This window comes from Chinchilla lanigera, unplaced genomic scaffold (genome assembly GCF_000276665.1).
Source record: "Chinchilla lanigera isolate Chin_1 unplaced genomic scaffold, ChiLan1.0 scaffold00001, whole genome shotgun sequence".
NCBI lineage: Eukaryota > Metazoa > Chordata > Mammalia > Rodentia > Chinchillidae > Chinchilla > Chinchilla lanigera.
In genome coordinates, this window is record NW_004955402.1 from 62420586 (window position 1) to 62438018 (window position 17433).

Sequence of the window (17433 nt, forward strand, 5' to 3'; positions counted from 1 at the left end):
TTTTTTGTTTTGGTTTTTCTCCGGTACCGGGAACTGAACTCACGACCTTGCGCTTGCCAGGCAGGCGCTTTGCCGCTGAGCTAAATCCCCAGCCCCTCATTTGTTTTCTGAAATAAAACAGCTCTGGTGTAAAACGTTAAAAGCAGCTATGTAAGTTACACACATCTTTTTTTGCTTGTTACCTTTTAAATATTATTTCATTATTCACTTTTTATGTTTTATAATTGACTGTCAATTCTCATATTAATTGTTAAATGATAGACTAAACCCAGATTTTAGAATAACTTAAAAATTCAGTAATTTGGAAGAGGTAAATAAGTTAATATATACAGTGGTCAGAATATGAGTGCTTTTCTTTTGGAAAATATACTTTCATGTATGTCATAATTTTACTTCCTAAAACATTTCCTACAGAACATTTCAACATTTGTATTGTGAAATATAACAGAGAGAAAGAAAAGTGGGAATCCTAATCACCCAGAGTCAAGAAGTGTAATGTGGTCCAAAAGCCCTCTGTTTGTTTCTTCTTGATCACAATTCTTTCCACTTCCTTTGCAATAAATAATCACTATCCTGGCAATTTAAAAAGTTATAATTAACCAAAAATTTATATTTTATTTATCTAAAAAGTTTTTTATTGTGGTTTGCTTCAACAACCATTAGTTGTTTTATTTACAGATATGCAGTGGCTTTGAATTTTATTTTTAATCGAGTAATTTTGTGTGTTTATGAGATACAGTATGGTGCTTTGATATTTGTTACATGGTCAGATGTTTCTCTTATGGTTCGCTTTTTCATAAGCTTTTTGAAATTTTGCCACCTACATTTGCATACATTAACATATAATTTAGTTATTACTGTTTTTCCAGTTTATATAATTGAAACCATACTGGATATATTCACTTTACGTCTCGTGTCTTTTGTTTAACATGATTCCCTGGACAGATTCATTTGTGTTACCTGTATTTATTTTTTGGAGTTCGTCATCAGTTGGTAGAGTATAGGTTCTTCCTAGCCACGCCCTCTTTCTTGTTTTTGCTGTTATAAGCAGTGCTTCCATTAGCATTCATAAACATGCATTCTTCTGCATGTTCGCACCCCTGTTTAAAGGTATCTAGCAGTGGAATGGATTACTTGATTGTGGCATTTGGCAAATTGACTAGATAATGCCAAATTGTTTTTCAAAGTGACTGTACCATTGTAGCATTCCAACATTGATATAGAGAATATTCTACATCCCCTGCAGCACTTAGTAAAAACTAGTTTTTCATTGTCAGATTGATAGTAAGACTATAAACAATTGTGCTAAAGTGTATTGGTTATTTAGATCTCCTCTTTTGTGAACTTCATAAGCCTTTGTGTGATCTCTGTGCAGGTAGTTACTTGTGTATTCCAAATGCCAGTTCTTTTCCAGTTCTGTTTTGCTGGCATCATCGTCAGTAGGTAACTTGACTATTTACACTCAGTAGTGAAATTTTGAAAACAAAATAGTTTATTTTATCAAATTTATAATTTTTTTCTTGTGTTGTCACTCTATATGCTGTTTTTAAAAATCCTTCTCTATTCCAAGCAAATGGTTTTCCTCCTTACTGTATTTTAAAAACTGAACAGTTCTTCATTTGACTGTTGAAAGTGATTTCTCCCCTGTGGTGTTGGAGATCAAACCTAGGGCTTTGGCAAATGGTGTGTACCCTACCACAGAGACCCCTCTCCAGCCTGATTTTTTTCTAATATAGTATGTGATAGTTTTCATTTTCATTTCATACTGATTATTTCAGCATGCTTTGGAGAAAAGACTCTTCCCCAGTGACATGGTGTTATATTTGTCATGTGACAGTTATGTGTATAGACAAGGGGCCATTGTGGGGTCCCTATTTTGTTCCGTGGTTTGTCTATTCTGACCAAATAACAAATTGTCTTAATTAATCTACCTGTATAGGAAGTCAATATTTGCAATAAGCCTTTCTTCCTTGTGTTAAGAGTACTTTGATTCCTCTTGGCCATGAATATGACAAATCTCTTTTTTTATTCAGCCTTCTCTAATAAAAATTTCTATGTAGACATACTGCATAACTCTCAGTAGAGCAATTCTTACATACTTGATATTTTAAAAATATTATTGTCTGTATCTTTTCTACAGTACCCATTTCCTATCTCTTTGTTCCTAACATAAAGAGATGCAGTTTCCTTCTATAAAATGATTGAATCTATCAGTTTTGGTAAAGACTTCATTATTAGTCTAGAGTTGAATTTTCTCTACATAACCATATGACATGCTTAAATAATGACAGCAGCTTTTTTGTTTCAATTCCTTATGCCATTTATCTCTTTTCCATGTTACTTATAAAAGGTATTTAGTTTATTGTTAAATAGAAGAATGATAATGGGAATTCTTCTTTACTCTCATTGTCAAAGGTGAAACTTTCAATCTTCCTCATTTAAGTATGCCATGCCTTTTAACATTTTAAGGAGAATGTTTATTCCTGTTTTGTAAAAGTCGTTTTGAAACTATGAATGTATTTTTAAAAATATTTTTTCTAGATCTGTTGATTTTTCATATGTAAATTTCTTTATTAACACATTAAAATGGGAAATAATAATGTTTGACTTTATATTGTTTCACTTTCTAATGTCATACCTGCCTTGTATTTCTGTGGAAAGACTCAACATAATCGTGGTATCCTAGTTTTTTTTTTTATTATTACTAATTTCCATTTGCTTGTATGTTTCTATGAAATTGTTGTATGGCTTTACATGAGTGAAATTAACTTGTAATTCTGACTTTTCATGGTGTTCTTTTGGAGTTTAATATCAGGATTATGCATTCTCATGAAAACTTTGATGAATCTCCCTTTATTTTTTCTATATTCTCTTTCATTTTTCTTCTGTTTTCTTTTGATTTTGGTCAGTCTTTCTGGAAGTTTGCCAAGTTTTATAATCTTTTAAAAACACTCTTATCCGTATTAATTTTCCATATTATATATTTTTTCTGTTAATGTTACTTTATTTTTTTCTACCCTCTTTAGTTTCTTTGATTTGTACTTTTTCTAACTTCTTGAGGTAGATCCTTAATTGATTATGTTTTAGATTTTTTTCTCTTTATGAATGAATATATATATGTATATACACACACACGTACGTACCATACACACACACACACACACACACACAGATTGATTCATTTCCCTGTAAATATAATATTGGTTTTATCCCCAAAATTTTAGGTGTTAATTTCTTTTAAAGTATGGATAATTTAAATTTCCAATGTAATTTTTTCTACTTAGGATTATTACAGACTTGTTTCTTAATATACAAGCATAGTTAAAATTTGTAAGTATATTTTCATTCATTTTAGCTTGCCTTTTTATAAGAAGATATATCTTTTTTACTTAAGATCTGTGGAATTTGTGAGACTAATTTTAGATTGCGATGTTTAATCTGTGTTTAGAATCATCATGTCTGTGCTTGAAAGCAGCTGTGATTCTAACTGTAGTGGAACCTTAATCCCAGCTGTGGGATTAAGTCAAGACTTTCAGTCATGTTTTTTGGTTTTCTCTGCCTACGTAGGTTTTTTCCCTTTCTTGTCTAACAGTTGCTAGACCTCGTGTTAAAAATCTCCCTTCAGTGTTAGAAAATGTCCTGTGATTCTGTCCATTTTTGATATTATATTTTTTTTGTGGCTTTAGCTCTAAATCCATGCACATTTCACTTGCTATCTATTCCTGAAGCATTTTCTCCTTATCAAATGACTCCCTTTAAACCTTGTTGCATTAAATTCGACTTTGTTTTGTGTCAGTATGGCAGTTATACCAACTATCTTTAATTTACTTGGTAAATCTTTTTGCTTTCAGTTTCTCTGTATATTTATTTTTGCATCCCTTGTGATTAACATTAAATTTGTTTTATCTACTCTAATAATTTTTTACTGGAGTATTTAGTGTATATATAATTATTGTAGTGCTGTCACAGTTTTAGTTTAAATCTGTTGTTTGGTGCTTTCATTATAACTTACTTATGTTTCTCTTTTCTTGCCATTTTATGTAGTGTGTATTATTTTTTGCCTAGTAGCTTAGAGTTTATGTAAGAAGTTTCTGTTCTTTCAGTAGTTATCCTAGAAGTTAAAATCTTTTTTTTTTTTTTTAATGCAGTGCTGGGGATTGAACCTAGGGCCTTGTACATGTTAGGAAAGTGCTGTGCCCTAAGCTACATCCCCCTCCCTAAAATCATTATTCCTGACTTGTTGAAATCTGTCATTCATACCCGCCTGTCTTCCAGGTCATCAGTTCCATTTTTGGCTGTGTCTAAGCAGCTGTTAAACTAATTCATTTCTGCAATAATTGATATTTTTCATTTAAAATTCTATTTGGCTCCTTTATTATATTGATTATTTTATTTAAGTAGTTCTTATTCCATGCAAATACTTTTCTAATGCTGCATTTCTTATGCCTCCAGTTGTTCCATGGTCTCCACCCGTAACTTATAATGTCTGATATCTTAGGGGCTGGGGATTTAGCTCAGTGGCACAGTGCCTGCCTGGCAAGTGCAAGGTGGTGAGTTCAATTCCCGGTACTGGAAAAAAACCAAAAGTAAATAAATAAATAAAATATAATGTCTGATATCTCTATCTTTCTATTGAATTTTCTTAATCTGGCTCTTTTTCACAGTGTTTCTTTATTGTGTCCTGGGTCGTGGAGGTGATTGTGTTGGTAGAGTTTTGTTTTTATTTGAAAAATAATTATACAAAGCAGTTCAGATTATTCCACACATGCTTCTGTTGTGTACTTTGAGGCACCCCTTACCTTGGGGTATATTTCCAAGATTAAAAATTAGAGTCACTGAATTATTTAGGAAATGTGAACCTGACTTCAACTCCACATGAAGGCTTATTTGGCTTCTAATTCTCCCTTACTTTGGGACTATTGCCTTTCATGGTTCCAACTTATTGCAGAGGGGTTTTTGTTAGACCTTTGACCTTATGATGGTCTGAGCTTTAATTTCTGCTTCCTTACCTAGGTGGTCAATTGCAAAGAAAGCTATAATTTGTGGGGATTGGCATGAGATCTCAGGGTAGAGATTTTCTGATCACTTAAATTTCATTATCCATGTTTTCTCTTTATATTTAGCATAGAAATTCCTCATTGCCTAGTAAGTGCTTTATTCCTCTTTAAAAAATAATTTCTTTTTGCCTTTTTGAGACAGGGTTTCACTGTGCAGTACAGGCTGGCCTTGAACTCACTTTGTAGCCCAGGCGGGCCTCAAACTCACAGTGATCCTTCTGCTTCAGCCTCCCCAGTACTGAAATTATAGTTGTGTGCCACCACGCCCCACTCCTGTTAAAATTTTTAAGAGTATTTTTACAGTATTTTTATTACTTTCCATTGTGAACATTGACTCAAATAAAATAGCTTGTCATTCATTTCCCACGGTATCACAAACATTTCCTGGATATTTATGTAAAGGAAGTTATACAAATTTGAATACAAACTTCTGAGTAATTTCCATGGCAACACTTTCCATGGCAGTTTTTGTTGTTGTTGTTGTTGTTTATGTTGTTTTTTAAGACAAGGTCTTGCTATCTAGTTCAAGCTGACCTTGAACTCACTAAGTAGCCCAGGCTGACCTCAAATTCATTCCAATCCTCTTGCCTCAGCCTCTGGAGTGCTGGGTGTCTTATTGCTGAGACAAAATACCCCAACACCCAAAGTTAAGGAAAGAAAGGTATATATTTAGCTTGTAGTTTGTAGAGGTTTCAGTCCTTCATCAGCTGGCTCCAAGACAGGGTGTCATGGCAAAGGGCAACAGTTCATGGTGGAGGAAGATACCAAAGCAACAGGAGAGGAGAGAGAGGGAGACAAGCCTTTCTCTCCCTTACATTATATGCAGGCTGCCCCACCCTAGGGCGGGTGTACTACTCACACCCCCAAACCCAGCACTAGACAGTGAACCAATCACAAACTCTAGATTCAGCCACCTCTGAAAACCCTGACCCCCATTATCACATGAGGCTATGGGGGAACATCCAGACACAAAGCATAACACTGGAATTATAGACATATACCACCACACCTAGCTAGAAGTCAAAATTTTAAGGTCCGGAATATGACATGCTTTATCTTTGAATATGTAGGAAGCTTTCTTTTAATGACAGAGTACATCTGTAGCATACAAAACAAGGAAAATGCCAACTTTTTAAAAAGTCACCCAATAAATTGTGGTATATGTAATTACTGCCCATCAGCAAAAGGAAATGGAGCTATTAATATATGCCACAACTTGAGCATTGTCTTAGTCTGTTTATACTGCTGTCACAGAATGCACAACACTGGTAGTTTATACAGAACAGAAATTTACTTCTCACTGTCCTGGAGACTGGGAAATCCAAGATCAGTGTGCAAGGAGATTCACTGTCTGTTTAGGGCTCCTCTCTACTTTCAAAATGGAACTCTTGATGTATCCTTTGGAAGAAACAAATGATGTGTTCTTACGTAGTGGGAGACAGAAGAGCACAAAGCAGAAAGGGCATCAGTTAGCCCCCTCATGCCCTTTGATAAGCGTGCGTACATGAGGATTCTGACTTCAGGGACTACTCACTTTTGAAGGCCCTGTCACTTAATAGTATTCCATTGGGGACCAGATTCAACATGAAATTTTGAGAGGATCCAGACGCAAATCATAGTAAGCATCATGCTGAGTGTAAAAACTTAATTGCCAAAGATTCCATTCTGTATGATTACTTCATGTGGTGTTCTTGAATTTATAAAATTCTCATGACAGAGAACAGATCAGTTTCCATAGATAGGTGCTGAAAGTATGTGACAACCTTGGGATTACATGAGGGCATGTCCTCAGATAATTGATGTTATGACTTCATGAATTTATTTCTGGGATACTAAAACTAAAAGTTTAGTGAAGCCCAAATAACATCTGAGTTTAGTTGTTGTGCCAGTCAGTTCCCTGCTTTGATAGATATATGATTGCTTCTTTAGAACAAGACTCATGCACGGGAGCTCTCTCTGTCCTATTCTTGGAACTTCTTGTGAGTTCTAAACTATTTTAAAAATAAGAAGTTTTAGCAGTTCAAAACTACTATAATTGATCCATGAGACTTAGTACATAGCTTAGTAGTGGTGGCGAACATATGGCACATGTGCCACAGCAGGCTGTTTATATCATTGAAAGCTCTGTTACTGTTTTTCCTTTAATGCATGAGTTGTTTTTTCTAAACTAAAACCTCATTATTCAGGTTTAACTGCAGCATTGGACTTTGCAGTAAGTAAATGGTTTTTGGGTTGCAGTTTGGGCACTTGCTCTCTCTATCTCTTGATCTCTAAAAGGTTGACCATCATTGGCTTAGAGGCTAAATTCTCAGGCTCTGCATGGTTATGGATTGGAATCTTAGGAATTTGCATTCTTTTGTGGATACCTTCTGTTGTGTCCTAGGACAGGACTCTTAACCTGCCTACCTTTAGTTTTCTCAGCTCTTTCCTCATGTGATAAAGTTGTTCAACAGTCCTTTATTGCAGTTTCACTTGCTACAGTTTCACTTAACCATGATCAACCATTTTCCAAAAATAATAAATGATAAAAAAATAATAAAATAAATGATACAATATTTTGAAAGACATTTGTGTAACTTTTAGTGTAGTACGTTGGTATAATTATTCTATTTTATTGTTATTGTTAATATCTTACTGTGCCTAATTTATAAATTAAACTTTATAATGTATGTATAGGAAAAAGATGTAACATACTTAGGACTTGGTACTAGCCACAGTTTCAGGCTATCTGCAGATCCCTACTGGATATCTTAAAGTGTGTCCTTCAAGTTCTAACACTGTACATAAAATAACACACAAGAACATGCCTTTGCTCCCTCTTACCCTTTGTCCATTGCCTCTTGTTGTATTCATCTTCTTGTATCAGTCTGTGTTGGATTTTAATGCATATAAAAATTAGTATACCAATATATTAACTACATCATTTGCCTTTTAGTTTAGTTATGATATTTTTTACATGAAAGATTTATAGGTGCAGTTTGTAAGTTTATTGGTTATAAGCCAGTAGGACAGTTTATCATTGTGCCAAGCAGGTACTGGGAAGCCCAAAAGCAACTTCCTTTGAGCATGGTTAGAGCATGGGACTCATAGTACCCATAGGCGTTTGTTTTCCATCTGTGGATACTGTCTTCCTCTCAGTATTACTTCATTCTCTGCTAGGCCAGCCTCACCTGGTTACATATATGTTACTACAGGCTGTGACTGACTCACTTAATCATACAAAAAATGATTACTTTCAGCTAGCTTTCAGCTAGCTCTGGAGAAGTTCTGCGAATGCACCTACCTCCCCCAGAACCGCTTTTTGTTGTACTGTGAATTGACTGACTAATCTTAAAACCCTTGCCCATCCCTCAGAGGGAGTTATGTACCTGTACCTGTGACCACCAACAAGGTTTCTGGCTGCCTTCCAGCTCTCTCCTCTGAGGTGTGTTCTTTTTTCTGTCCCTTTTGCCTAGTTAGCTTGTTGTTAAGATTTTAACACAGCTACCACATGCTTCTTTGGGTTGTTTTTCTCGTTTATTTTCACCATGTCATGATTCTTACTCTTTTGGAGACATTTTATTTTAAGGTATATCTCTTAAATTATATTAATTAGTATTTATTTTTGATCCAAAAGAAATGCTAGTCTTTTCATGGGAATATTTATTCCCTTCACAATATTGATATAAAATGTTTACCACACACCTGCATTCTTGTGTGCATGTGTTTATTGTGACGTATTTTGTATTCTAACAATGTATATTTTTACATGTATTACTTATATTACATGCATGTTTTGAATTGTATCAGTGTGTGTTTATATACATGTGATGTGTGTATTTTGTATAGCAAGAGTGTTTTATATTTGTGACATGTATAGCAACAGAATGTGTTTATATACATGTGTGTATTCTATATAGCAATTGTACATGTATGTCACATATATAGACCATATAGCAACAGTATGTGTATTGAGTTGAGGCATATATATTCTGTATAGCACAGAGTGTTGTTTACGTACAGCTGATATATATTCTGTATAGCACCAGTGTGTATGTACATACACATATTTCTTAATGTTATACACAATACGTTTTATCTTTCAAAATTATAGACTGTCTTAAAACTTATTACTTTTAGTATTTTATCAAATGCATGCTCCAACCTTGATTTCTTCAGTTACCAGTTTTTATGGTTTATATCTAGATATCCCCCTAAAGCTTCATGTTATCATTGGCTGGGCTTTTGGAAATAGGGTGCTGTTAGGAGGTGAGGTCTGGTCAGAAGAAGCAGGTCTCCTTCCCTGGCTCCTCCCTTGATTCTCTGTGCTTCTTGTCTGCCATGTCCTTCTGCCATGCTGCCCTTCCTTGGTGCCAGATGACTATGGACTGAAACCTCTGCAAACTGTAAGCTAACCAAAACCTCTCCTTTACATTGTGGGTGTTTCGTATTCTGTCTCAGCAACATGAAAGTGATCAGTCAGGAAGCAGCTTGTGACCATTCTTATTCATACTGAGAAATTTAATATTCATTTACTTTTTTTTCTTCTTTGTACTTCCTAATATTTGCTCATTCATCATGAATTTACCCTAATTTTATATAGTTAATAGTGAAATGGTTTTGAAAAGTAATTTTGTTGGTGCTTTCAGGTTGGTACCTGTGTTTGTGTAATTGTTTGTCATATATAGTATGTATTTTGGTATGCACCTTTCCCATTCTTAAGTTTCTAATTTTGGCTCATTCTGAATCAGTCAGAGTGCTCTTTCAAATAGTATCCTCAGGATCAGCTAGAAAATGAAACTACATTTATCTCCAAAGTCCAGTCATAGTCCACTCTGGAAACTATTCTGTTTCATGCACATGAAAGCCAGAAACAATCTTCAGTGCTGGAGAAGTTGTCAAGTACTGTGTATCCTGTGATCAATGAAAGTAGGCTGGTGTCAATCTAGGCAGAAGGTGGATGTTGGCATCTATCTGAAAACCCACGTGAGTTGGCACTATCTCCTGACACACTGGAATGCACTGGGTCCTCACAACTCCATAGGCAGCCACAGGTGCTTGGTCCTGGGTCATCCTCACTGCCTGGGAAGCCATCCGACTGCCTTGCTTGTCTGTGGCTTGGCCCATCTTGAACATGGATGCTCTATTTACTTTTACTGATTCATTTCAAACCCTCAGTCCTCCCACACTTGCATAGAAATTTATAATGTGGTATAAAATTTTATTTATAGGCTTTTCTGTGCCTTAGAACCCAAGACCACATTTGTTTATCCTTACACCTGTTACACACCAAGTAGAACTCATAGCATATTCAGGATGCCTCCACCTCTGTTGCAGTTATATTTCACATGTAGTATATGTGTGCATGCATGGTTGATATACCTGATATACCTTCTGAATTCTGAGCTTTGCTGTCCACTGCCTCTTTTGAAGTTCTGTACAAAAGTACTCCTGACCTTTCCATCATAGCTCAAGGGCTGTCTTTTCTGTAGAAATTTTGCTGATGGTTAAGACCAGTGCTCACTTACTGGAGTAATTTGCAGTCACCCAGCTTTTGCATCACTGCTAGTCCTTATCATTACCTGCCTAATAGTACAATAAATTTGAGGCCCAGAAAGAGCAAATCTGAAATCATGGGGAGTAGCACATGTCATAATTAGGAGTCAGTTCAAATCATACCTAGTATAAAGCCTATAGAGCTCTGTTATCTTTGGGTCCACCCTAGGGACATAGAAGGCAGTTGTACGAGAATTTAGGAAGTTGGCTTGGCAGATGTTCATGACCATTTGAATATAGATATAAAAGGAAAAGGGAGCCTGGTATACTTTCTCATGTCTGGCTGAAGCAATGGTGAATCATGACACTTGAGATTGGGAAATTTTGTCCTCATGGAGGCGAAATAAATTTGTTTTGTTTTCATTTTGTTTGACCAGGAAGGGAAAGAAATGGATGTGTTATCTTCTGTTGTTCATATGTTCATTTAAAGGTGTTTGATCCATCTAACTTCAGATGTTCTGTAGACAGCATTGTGTATGAGTGTGAAGTCCACAAGGAGTGGACTGATCCTCGAGATTAAAGCATTGTCTTCACATGGTCACACTAGGCAGTTCACATCCATGGTGCATTATGAAAAATGGAAACGTTTAGAAAATTTTCAGATAAATGGCCTCTGTGTCCTTTCTGACTTAATATTTGTAGGAAAAGATCTTGAATACTTTTGATAAAACTTCTGATTAAAATGATGGTTTTTTTTTCCTCATGTGAGAATTTGCATGTGAATTATTTCAGGTAGATTTGTTCCCTGAGGAGAAGCATGTGAGAACTGAGCTCACCTGGCAGTGATAAGTAGTGAGGTTTAATTGTAACAAATTAGAGCTTAAATATAGGAGGATCCTGGGGCTTAGGGGTGGGTATCATAGTGCTTATTTTAGGAAAATGCACTTCAGATTTATTCAGAGTCCAAGTTAGCTCCTGAAGATATTTTGGTAGTTGTAGGATTAGGTTGTTTGGATAACAAGAACTATCATAAAGCATTCTTAGGTTGCAAAACTTACCTCATATTTTCTTACTTTAGCATAAAAGATTAATAAACGTTCCTAGTTGTACCATCCTTAAACACACTATTTATTCAAGATTATTCAAGTTTCTTATTACATAGTGATAAAAGTCATAATAGCCTCCCAGTTTAGTTAACCATCTAAAATACAAATAACTTACATTGTCCTGAGATAAGCCTATTGGTAACAGTTTCATAGTTGCTAAATCAGCAATATAGTGAACTTAAAATGTATCTATCATCTACTACCTTGTAATCTATTTTTCTAATCCTTAGCAAAACAACAGGCTTGGTATCTGTGTTTTTTGTGATGCTTTACAGTTAGGTAGAGATTTGGGTTTTAAAATTGTGTAAAGTAAGGCATTTCTAAAATATTCAGTGCAATGATGATAATTACTGTGCCAATTAGCATTTGAAATTTTACCAGGTAGATATTTTTAACATTAAAAACCATATTACTTCCTGAGCATTTGATCTGATGCATAATATGAATCATGGTTCATGTGAACTGAATATTCCCTGTGAAATATTATGGTCTTAGTCAGGGAAAGATACATTTTACTTTGCCAAAGATGATTTTCACTGGTACACTGTGAACTTGTGTTTTATGGTCATTCTTTTTACTATAACCCCTGAGGGTGCTCTCTCTCTCCTCTTTTCTACTAGCAGCTTTGTACAATCTTTGAAGACTTTGTGTATTCAACCGAAAATGCTCCAGTGGTAATTATTTATGATTTGATATTCCACAAAGTAATACATTCCTGTAACTCTTGAACAACAGAAATTATTTTATTAAACCATAAATTGCTCATGAAGAAAAAACTTGGAGATGCTTCTTTGGTATCCACTACCCTGAGCCCAGTGGTATCCACTACCCTGAGCCCAGTGGAAGCCCATTGGACATGGGCAAATACCCAGTTTATGGGTATCCACTACCCATACCCTCTTGCAGGCTGACATTTTTTAAAATAAAATGAATAAAATCCAAAAGAACACAACACATGGAGAAACTGTAATATTTTTCCAAAGTACAGCTCTTTGAGCCACAGAATCGGAGCTATGAAAAGCTAGGTGTTCCATCCCCTGCCATGCCTCTCTGCTCTGTGCTCACTCACTGGCTGCCTCATCTGCTTTTGTCCATCCCAGTTGGGTTTGTTTGTTTCATCCAAGCAACCTGTGGCTTTTGTTTTTCTGATTCATAGTGACTCCTTCAAAGCACTAATCAAAGCAGAGTCTACATAAAAATATTCTTTTTCCTTCTTCAAATCCCCTTTGTCTTAAACCCATACTCGGCAGTCTTGAGATTTCACAACCTTCGGCAGGGACATCTCTCATGTTTCTTGAACCTTTCTTGCATTGTGGGACTGTGCTCAAGGTACAAAAATTGACTTCTCACAGCTGAAAGAGAAGTTTCGTGTAGCGTAGATGTAATGTAGACACCAAGGCACAGAGATTTGGGTTGCATATATGTATAGTGGCTCTGGGTTGAAGATTTCTGGCATAACTCCAGGATGCCAGAAGGCCACTGGTCCTCACTAGAGCATCATATTGAATCTTTACTTTGTATTTATTATCTTTATATCGCAAACCTTTACTTTGTGTTAATTGTCTTTCCCTAATTTCTTTTCACTACTCTGATAGAATTATAAGGAGCCAAAAGATGATGAGTTACTGGCTGGAAAGATATATGTGTTAATTATTACTTAAAGATTTTCCTTCCAACTAGTATACAATTATTACTTACAGATTTTCCTTCCAAGTAGTATACATAGTTCATATGATTTTTAAAATGTGAACTTTATGGATAGATGAATCAGGTTACTGTTAAACATTCTTTAACTTACACATTTTCTTTACTTACTGATTCCTAAAGGTTGTTTTTCAAGTGTGTGTTTATTAATAGGTCAAACCACACAAATTACCATTTTGGTGGGTTAGAATTTGTTCATCCTTAGCAATAACACTCCATGATTTAGGTACATCCTATCTGTTATTTTCTTGATAGAGTTAATTAGAATTTAATGTATTTGATTGCCTACTTCCATGCAGAATTGTCCCAGGTATGGTGTACAATTATGTGTTTAAAATTGCAGTTTTAGTATGCAGCTTTAAAATACATAATATTTAAAATAACCAAAAACTGAGAGCATAGGAAGATATTCCTTTGTATTGGTCCTATCATATCTTATTCTTGTGTTTTACAATTTAGTACCAGGAACAGAGGAGGCATTCAGTTAATAATGGTGAAACAAGTGGATAAACATCTCTTGCACATATTTATTTGCAGTAGTCACTACTTGATTTACGTAAATATGTGTACTCTCTCCTGGGATATGAAAGGATTAGCTAATTGAAGTGCCCACAAATTCATTTATTTTAAAGTCTGAAGCTATTTTCTTCCCTGAAAATTAGAATACATGTAAATATGTTCACATGTAACCAGGAGCATGGATTGTTTATTGTTTTCTTATAGCTTTCTTATAGCTCACTATGATGGTTTTACTTGGCAGTTTGCGTGTAAACTTGGACATGGGCAAAGCAGCATATGGATGGATGATCATGAAAGATGAGAATATTCCTGGTACAGTTGTTCGGACCAGCACCATACCAGAGGAACTGGGGCGCCTGGTATACTTACTGACAGACAAAACAGGTACTGTTCACAGTCTGTGTTTGCTGTTGAATGTACCAGATAATATCAAATCAGAAATAATCCTGGTTGTGCATGGACTTGTTTGTAGATGTATATATTTGTGGGTATTAATAACAGAATGTTGAATTTATATTTAGAATTTTCCAGACTCTACCTTTGATATATTTATTCATATAAGTTAATCTTCCTCACTTAATAGGTACAGTATTCTCAGAGCTAGTGAAATGTTAAGTAAGTTCTTGGGCCTTTAAGTAACGTTGCTGTACTGTGAATTTTCTACATCTTACAGGATTTTTTTCTCAACTGCTTTTATATTATCTGTCTGGTTGCTTCTTAAGAGAAGCAAGTTATTTAGTATAGAATGTAAGAAAAAATGCATGTTATTTAGTATAGAATGATACTTGTGAGCTATAAGAACACAATTAAATATGTAAATTGGTATTTTAAGTAACAGTCTCCTTATGATTTCACTACAAACTGTTTGTACCACTTTATAGGTCTGTACCCAAAATTCTATTTATTCTTATTTCAGACTTTTTCTCTTTTCAGCACTCTTATCAGTCCATAGCTTACTAAATAAAAGACAAATAAATATAAGTTGTATGTGATAAAACCACATGTAAGGTTAATATTCCACAATTTATTGAATTTTGATTTAAATCCCTAGTAATTATTAATGAACTATAGGTAAAAATAAAATATGACATGATAAAATATGGCTCAGAATTCAACATTGAATTTAATGGTTAATATTAGAAAAATTCTACCTGTAGCAGAAGGATGTAGCAGAGAGGCATAGTGGATGAAAGCTGTTCACATCAGGGCAGCCAAAAAGTAGAGAGCAGTAAGGGAGAAACTGGGAAAGGTTCCAGGTCATGCCCCTGTGTGACCCCCATCTTCAAGCATATCCACCTCCTACAAGCAAGTCAGTTATATAACTCCCCCCACGATAGTTACCTTTGAGAAGCCCCACCTGTGAGCACCTGAGGCCTTTGGGGGACATTCTCAATCCAAACCGTAGCACCAAGATAAGGCGGAACCTATGTTGTTTTGAGTTGCATTTCCCTAATGACTAAAGATGCTGAACATTTTTTCATACACTATTGGTGCCCTTGATTGGTCAGTCCATCTGTCTGTCTGTGTATTTCTTTTCGGAAGTGTCTGCTCAGCTCATTTGCTGGGATGCTAGGTTTGTTTTTTTTTGTTATGTTTTGTTTTGTTTGAGTATTTTATATGTTCTAAATAATAATCCTCTATCAGAAGACTAGCAATCAAGAACTTTCTCCCATTCTGTAGGTTGGTATTTCTCTCTTTTGATTGTATCTTGCACTGGACAAAGCTTTTTAATTTAATGCAGTCACATTCCTTGGTTCTTGATACTATGTTCTGTGCTATTGTAGTCCTATTCAGGAAGTCTTTGCCAATGCCTGTGGCTTCAGGTGTTCCCCCTATGTTTTAGCAGTCTCAAAGTTTTTGTTGTTATATCTAAGTTTTTTATCCATTTTTATTTTATTTCAAACAGGGAAACAAATAGTCTTCGAGGATATTCAGTTTTCCCAATAGCATTTGTTAAAGCACTTTTCTCCATTGTATGTTTTTGGTCCCTTTGTCAAAATCATATGGCTGTAGGTGCATGTGGTTAATTCCCTGTCCTCTTGTATTCCACTAGCCTACATGTCTGTTTTTGTGCCAGTGCCATTTTGTTTTTATTACTATAATTTTGCAGTATACTTGAAATCCAGGATTGTGATATCTCCAGCTTTACTATTTTTGCTCAGAATTTCTTTGCCTATTCTGAGTCTTTCTTATCTCATATGAATTTTAGAGTTTTTTCTAGTTCTGTGAAGAATATTGTTAGTATTTTCATAGGGATTACATTAAAATCTATAGGCTCTTTTGGTAATACTGTCATTTTCATGATGTTAGTTCTTCTGATTTAAGAACAAAGGATGCCTTTTCATTTTCTATGGTCCTCTTCAAGTTCTTTCACAAGAATTTTGTAATTTTTAAGATAAAGGTCTTTATCTTCCTAATTAGGTTGATTTCAAGTATTTAAGTATTTTTTAAACTATTGTGAATGGAACTGTTTTCCTAACTTCTTTCTTGGCAGGGTCATTATTGGTGTATGTGTATGATATTGATTTTCATGCTTTGAGTTTGTATCCTGCCACTTTGCTGAATTTATCAGATCTAAAAGTTTTCTAGTGTTTTTTGGGTCTTCTATATAAGGAAGCATATCACCTGCAAAAAGGGGTAATTTTACTTTTTTCATTCTTATTTATATTCCTTTTCTTTCTTTTTTCTTGCCTGATTTCTCTGACTAAAGATTCAAGTAGTGTATTGAGTAGGAGTAGTAAAAGTGGGTACCTTTGTTTTTTCCTAAAATTAGAAAAAGTGATGTCTTTTATCAGTTTAAGCTTCTTCTAAATTTTTATTATGAAAAGATGCTGGATTTTGTCAAAGTTTTTTTCTGCATCTGTTAGAAATGACCATGTGATTTTAATCTTCAGTTCTATTTATGTGGGGTATTATCGGGGACCCCGTGAGTCTCCAAGCTCCTGCCTGGTGTTATGGCACAGGAGAGAGGGGTGGGGGGAGAGGGGAGAGGGAGAGAGAGAGAAGGGAGAGAGAGGAGAGAGAGAAAGAGCGAGAGAGCGAGAGAGAGAGAGAGAGAGAGAGAGAGAGAGAGAGAGAGAGAGAGAGGAGAGAGAGAGAGAGAGAGAGAAGAGAAAGAAAGAATGAATGGCAGGACAGCGAGGATCCAGGATTGATCTGTTGTTCACAAGAAACAAAAGGCCACATGGCAGCCAGAACCTCAGCATTTATTGATCAAGAAAAGGATTTGAGGAGGGGATTATTTGATGATTCAGAGGGTAGAGGTGATCTTATGCTAAGAAGGGTCTTTCTCTGGAGTGATTTTTAATCTTCGTGGTCTTAGGTTTATCTTAGTGGGTGAGAGAGGATGGCCCAACCCTGAAAAGATAATGGGAAATCTCAAAAGGATGATATAGATAATTCCAAGTCTCTGTTTATCCCTTGGGGAAGTATGCAAAATTAGCCGTTGGGAATTTGTGATCCCCAACAGGGTATTATTTTTCTTTCTCTCTCTTGCCTGATTGCTCTGGTTAAAGTTGAAGGTACAACACTGAATGCAAGTGGTGAGGATAGACACTTAGTTTTTGTTCTTA

At 35.3% G+C, this 17433-nt stretch overlaps 1 protein-coding gene across 3 annotated transcripts in view; it reads left to right on the forward strand.

The window, feature by feature from the left end:
- Window positions 1-17433, forward strand: part of Atp9b (ATPase, class II, type 9B) — a 305437-nt gene that overhangs the window by 188711 nt on the left and 99293 nt on the right. For all 3 annotated transcript variants that reach the window (XM_005373105.2, XM_005373106.2, XM_005373107.2), the window contains exon 13: window positions 14103-14245. In XM_005373105.2, coding sequence (XP_005373162.1) covers window positions 14103-14245 — 143 coding nt within the window. The remainder of the gene's footprint in view (window positions 1-14102; window positions 14246-17433) is intronic.